The sequence below is a fragment of the Sinocyclocheilus rhinocerous genome, unplaced genomic scaffold, assembly GCF_001515625.1.
Source record: "Sinocyclocheilus rhinocerous isolate Xijiao unplaced genomic scaffold, SAMN03320098_v1.1 scaffold562, whole genome shotgun sequence".
Lineage (NCBI taxonomy): Eukaryota > Metazoa > Chordata > Actinopteri > Cypriniformes > Cyprinidae > Sinocyclocheilus > Sinocyclocheilus rhinocerous.
The window spans coordinates 1695745-1702064 of record NW_015641608.1 but is presented as its reverse complement, the minus strand read 5'-3'; the positions used below and the strand labels follow the sequence as shown (position 1 = coordinate 1702064).

Genomic DNA, 6320 nt, shown 5'->3' with positions numbered 1-6320 from the left:
GTTGCATGTGTAAAAAAAAAAAAAAATACAGAGAATTGATCAGTTTGAATCCATTGTTACCATCTGTAATAAAACTATATAATTAAAAAAAAAAAAAATCTCATCTCACCGCTGGGTTGCTTGCCATAATGGTGTAGTTCCCATCATCATCTAGTGAGGCAGCCGCTGTGTGCAGGGAACATGTGCCGTCTGGTTCACGACTGATACGGTAGTGTTCACTGCGCTTTGAGATCTGCTTTCCGTCCTTAAACCAGTACACCTTCAACCAGACACAGATATACACATGGTTATGCAACACTCCAAAGCTTGTACCGTTGTTTCTTTTTTCTCTCTACTTCATCACTTCTGTTATTAAGTCTGCTGTCATCACACAGTCATTACTGTGGTCTCATGGTAGTCAGAGAGAGACACAATGAAAGCGAGACAGCCATATATGGCTGGAATTTTAGAAGTGAAGCAAATACCAGTCCATAATCCATAATAACACTTCCTCCAGTGAAAAAGCTCATCCCCTTTTGCCCTCTCACATCCAGATCCATCAACATTCTTATGTAGAACCATTTTGGACTGTTTTCACTTGTAAATGGTGCATGATCTGTGCATATTTCTCTCCTGATTTAGAAAAGACAACTTTTTCATTGGAGAAAGCAATATTATAGACAGAGGACTTGGGTTTTAGCTGGATGCAATGGTTTACACTTAAGAAAAAATCTTGATGAATTTAATACAAACACGCAGCTTTTGGCTTCACGAGATGTTAATTGATTGATTAGAGTTGTGTGGATTACTGTGATGTTTTTATCAGCTGTTTGGACTCTCATTCTGACGGCACCCATTCACTGCAGATGATCCATTGGTGACCAAGTAATCTAAATGTAAATTTCTCCAAATCTGTTCTAATGAAGAAACAAACGCATCAACATCTTGGATAACCTGAGGGAAACTAGATTTTCATTTCTGGGTAAACTTTTGTTTTACTAATTAACTACCTGCTGAGATTACGGTCATAAACACAAAATTAGCATTTTCATGGAAGTCATTGACAAGGATCGGATTACAAGCAACAAGAAATTAAACCTGCTAAGAGAGCTAAATTGCATGGGTGATGACCTCTCACCTTTGGCTTTGGGTCGCCGATGACCTTGCAGCTGAAGGTCACAGGCATTCCTTCGAAGACCTTGTAATGCTTGAGCTTCTGATCGAAGAACGGTGCGACCTCTCCGGGAGTGTCTTCATCATGCTGAACGTCATCGTCAGATTCCTCCACAGGCGAGCGCTCCAGACGGAACTCGATCTCGCTGATCAACCGCTGCTCGAAGCTGGACACTTTATACTGCTGTCACACAAACAAATACAAAGACTTTAACTTATGACCTTCTCCTCAACTTACTAACTCATTCAATCACTCATTTTATTCATTCACAGATCCTCTCATCACTGTGTCCTATAATCTATTCAGTCCTGTATCCAACTCTTATTGCTCTTTCATCTGGTCTGTTTCTAGTCATCTGTTTCTTTTTATTTCACTCTGCAGGCAGAAGGAACATCTGGAGAAAAGTGTGTGCTGATGACACATCACAACAATAATTGCAGGTTTAAGACACAGCTGCAGTAAGAAAAACACACACACACACCATCATAACTACATATGTGGACAACGAATGCACCCTCTCCATCTTGTTCTCTTGCACGTCCAGCCACATCCTCCCAAAAACACACACACATGCACATTTCCTATGCAAACACACAGACAACCGCTATTTGCCCAAGGATGTGTGTGGAGCACTAAGCACACTTTAAATTTATGGCACAACAATAACAGCATATCCACTTCCCACAGTTCAGAGGAAGAGAAGCATGTGCATTTTAGTCTCCACTCGAGGGCAGGAAATGTGTGAAGCAGACGCATGCGGTCTCTGATCAGTTAGCAATAACAAGACACATGATGTTAGGCACCCAGCACAGTTTTTTCCACATTTTTAATGTTCATATGATGTTGTTTGGCCATTACAGTGGCCAAATGTTTTTGTATAATGACCGCTAAACTGCATAATCGACTGCTGTCCAAGGGAAATTACTGTATTCTTTTTATCAAATGCAGAAATTGTTTTATTTTTTCTTCTTACATAAAATAAATTCAACTCACATTCTATTTCATGTCTATTTAACTTTTTGGGAAGTATCTGTGTGATAAGTGGGGAAATGTGCAGTCAGTCATTATCACAAAATAAACCCCTTCATCAGCAATTTGTTACAACAGCTAAAATACAATGAAGGATGATGTGAATAACATTTCATTATATAACAAATAGCTGAAATCATATATCTAACATATGTTTGAAGTCAGTAAGATTTTCTTTTTTTCTTCTTCTTTTTTTTTTAAAAAAGTCTCTTTTTGCAGTTATTTTTACCTGTATTCACAGGCTGGATTTATTTGATCGAAAATACAGTAAAACAGCAATATTGTGAAATATTATTAGAATTTAAAATAAAAATATTCTATTTGAATATATTTTAAAATGTAATTTATTCCTGTGATGGCAAAGCTGACTTTTCAGCAGCCATTACTCTAGTCTTCAATGTCACATGATCCTTCAGAATTTGGTGCTAAAGAAACATTTAACATGATTGTTAATATTGAAAACGGTTTAACATTGCTTAATATTTTTGTGGAAGCCGATACATTTTTTTTTTAAAGATTCTTTGATGAAAAAAGTCTGTACTGTCACTTATTTAATGTGTTCAGCCTAAATTTAAGTATTTCTTTCTTTCAAAAAAATAAAATCTTACTGAGCCCAAACTTTTAAGCAGTACTGTACTTTCCTCCAAATATTGGACCCCCCAGGAGTTTTGGTTCAATACAAACACTGAACACACTGCTTATTTGATCAGTAAGATTGCAGTGTAAATCTCTGTACTTGATGATTTACCCAGAGAGTACAATAGTAATCACTGTCATATTGCCGTCAAGGACTTAATCAAAACGCCAATATTCCATAAACAGAGACACAGTGGATAGAGTAAACACACAATCACATACAGTAGTGACTGGCCAAAACATGAGGGTGACCACACACAGAGGGGGTGAGAAATTAAACAACTGGGGTGGTCTCATGAGGTAAAGAAAAGGGAAATACAGCGGTGAGGCAGACTGAGAAAAGAGCGAAATATAAGGAGGACAGACAGGCCGCTGCTTGATGTTTGTAATAGACGGGAAGAATATGAATAACCTTTTGAGGGACAGACTCTGAGTCAGTTGAGCTGCCTTCCTGTAGAGAGATCACAAAACAGGCAGGGGGGTTGAGGATGATGTCACATCCTGCGTAGATTACACACCTATTGCACAAAAGTGCACAATCACACACATTACTGTCAATGTGTGTTTGTTTTGGGCTGCTAATCCTGCTTTTATGAACTTACCTGCTCACACACCTCCAAAACGCCTCGCTGAGAGCGTCCTTGCCAAAATGACATCACTTTACAATGTACCCAATGCATATGTGCAAGCACATGCGGGAGCTCGCTGCTATTAGCCAAATAAAGATGCATTTTCAAACACGCAGGCAAACCACAAACAACATCCAACAACCTTGCTGTATACTGGTAGTCATTGGAAAAAGTGTGTGGACCGATTTGTAATGGATGCATTTTGTTTATAACCCATGTTTAAAAAACCAGCCAATTACAAACAATTGCTTTGTTTACTGTGACACAATGGGGGCGTTGTGTTGGTGGGTTTGTGTGTTGTGTTTATTATACCTGTGTGACTGGCTCCTCCTCCACCTGCTGTGTGTTAAACACTGTGGCAGCATTGTCAGCACCCAGCAGTCTGCGAGCCATCTTCTCCTCATAGGTTAACCTCTGAAAGCAAGCAGGATTAATCTGTCAGAGCCTGGGTTAGTGTGTGAGAAAACACACACTCACACACGCGAAAGCATTGCGATTATTCGGTGGCCTGTACAAGTGAATTCAAAGCAATTAGTTGCGCTGAATACGTGGTGGGTTTTGCTATGCATTGTGGGTTGATTTTAGGACTCCTATAGTGATTGACCATTTCAGTTGGAGGAGCTGGTGGTGGAAGGTAATTTTCTCCATTTATTAGCTGTATTTTGTAAGAATGAAAAGTTAGTGAATGCTGAAAAATAAAAATAAAATTATTCTCAGCTGAACAGTTCACCCAATTTACACTTGCACATATTTGAACTTAGCATGATATTTAACATTAGATTCAACCAAGTGTCACTGGTTCTTGTGTGTCTATTTCCTCATCTTATGGCTTGAGTTGGATGGACTACTTTTATGTTTGTTTTAGTACTGTCAAATCGATTAATCGCAATTAAATCGCATCCAAAATAAAAGTTTGTGTTTACATAATATATGTGTGTGTACTGTGTATATTTATATGAATCTACACACATTACATGTATATATTTAAGAAACACAAATATATATTATGTAAACACAAACTTTTATTTTGGTTGCGATTAATTGCGATTAATCGATTTGACAGCACTAGCATCCATTCCCATCAATTTTGTTACTGTTAACTAAAAGTATTAAAAATCATTTTGATAACTAAAAACTGAAAAAAAATTTGAAATTAAAATATTAAACTAAATAAGAAATGAAAAACTAAAAATTTACTTAAAATATAAAAATAATAGCTAATTCAAAATATTAATACATACTATAACAGTACATATACAGAGATCTAAAATAAAATTGGCTCCAATTTATTTCCATTGTATTGCACAGAAAAGTTCTTTTTCTTTTATTTTCACTCCACGCATTTTAGAACATGAGGGTGAATTATTACATTTTTTGGGGGGTTATTTATGCCTTTAAAAAAAATTAATGACCAAACATACTCAAACATGACTGCATGTGTTATTGGTTAGACTACATTATATTCAAGATGGTAACGCTAGTAAGGCTAGTATGGTAGTACTATTAATGTTGTACTATAATTATTTAGTAATGCAAACATAAGACCTCTCACACACATACCTGCTGTCCATTGCTCAGTCTCTCCTCTTTGAAGCGTAGTTTTCTCTCCAGGTCTTGTATGACAGCATCTTTGGAGCCCTGGATCTCTGAATCAGAGATGATGCGTGGTGTGCGGGGTGTAGTCTTACGTGGCAAAGCCCTGTTAAAACACAATCAGAAAATAATGAAAACAAAAAACTTTAAATCAACAGATAGCAGACTAAGCATTTCTCCAAGTACATAATCTGTAGCTGTTGACTTCCTAAACACAGAATCAAGTGGGAAACTGTTGCTACAGAGTTATATTTCCCAGTCCATAAAACCTTTCCAGATAGAGGCTAGAATTAATGCACATACACAAATGAACAGAACCGCAGCTTTTATAATACACTGCAATACGAAAGTTGGCACTGACGAGAAGATTGTGGGACATATTTTTTTGCATATACACTGGAAAGCAAGAATAAATTTCGTTATCTGTTTGTGTGTGCTTTAAAATTCCACAGCGGTCTCTTATCTTTCCCCCTCTGGCTCTGGAATGCCAGGAAGAGAGAGAGAGGAATGAACTAGTGGAAGATAATGAAGAAAACGGAGATGAAGAGGTGGATGATAGGAGCAGCAGCTTTGAAGACAAACTCTGGATGAGTGTTTTAAACTCAAGTTTAACAGAAAGACCATCTTCACTGAAGATCCTAATCATAAATCATGAGCAACATCAAATCAGTCTCTGGAAAAACTCTTGTTCAGCTTGTATTTGCATCACTTGTATGTTTATATGAAGGAGAGAGGCTTACAAGCTTAAATAAACATTTTGTCATTGTTTACCCACCACATCTTGAATAACATACTTATGTGAAACTAGGGATGTTAATTTCGGTTATTTTTCCTAACCGACGCTCGTTAACCGATTATTAACCGTTAACCGACAAGATTATTTTAAATTAGAATTGAATTAAATTAGAAAGGATAAGTGTCTGTGGCCCGTTAAAAATACTAAAATTTGTTTACCGGGGACAAATGGTCATCATATCACATCACGCACCTGCAGCGCTTCTGCGAGCGGAGAAAAACATAGTAAAGCTAGGCTATAGACCTATATCTATCTATCCATCTATATTATCATAATAAAATACAGTCAGTCAAACATATGGAAAAAAACACACTGCTCAGTTTAAATATGTAGTAAAATCTGTGCCGTTAAGTGTTATCACCATACCACCGTGATGTTATGTCAAACACATTTTGTTTTACGTGGATATTGGAACGCGAGTGAAGTAGGCTACATAATAAATAATAATTTGGCATTCAAATACATCGCGAATATGGAAACATTT

General features: G+C 37.0%; 1 protein-coding gene across 1 annotated transcript in view; it reads right to left on the bottom strand.

The window, feature by feature from the left end:
• The window catches only part of palld (palladin, cytoskeletal associated protein), a 92487-nt gene that overhangs the window by 7540 nt on the left and 78627 nt on the right, over window positions 1-6320 (bottom strand). The window contains exons 12-16 of the mRNA XM_016571988.1: window positions 5008-5146; window positions 3760-3861; window positions 3231-3269; window positions 1118-1336; window positions 110-259 (exon numbers count right to left, since the gene is read on the bottom strand). Coding sequence (XP_016427474.1) covers window positions 110-259; window positions 1118-1336; window positions 3231-3269; window positions 3760-3861; window positions 5008-5146 — 649 coding nt within the window. The remainder of the gene's footprint in view (window positions 1-109; window positions 260-1117; window positions 1337-3230; window positions 3270-3759; window positions 3862-5007; window positions 5147-6320) is intronic.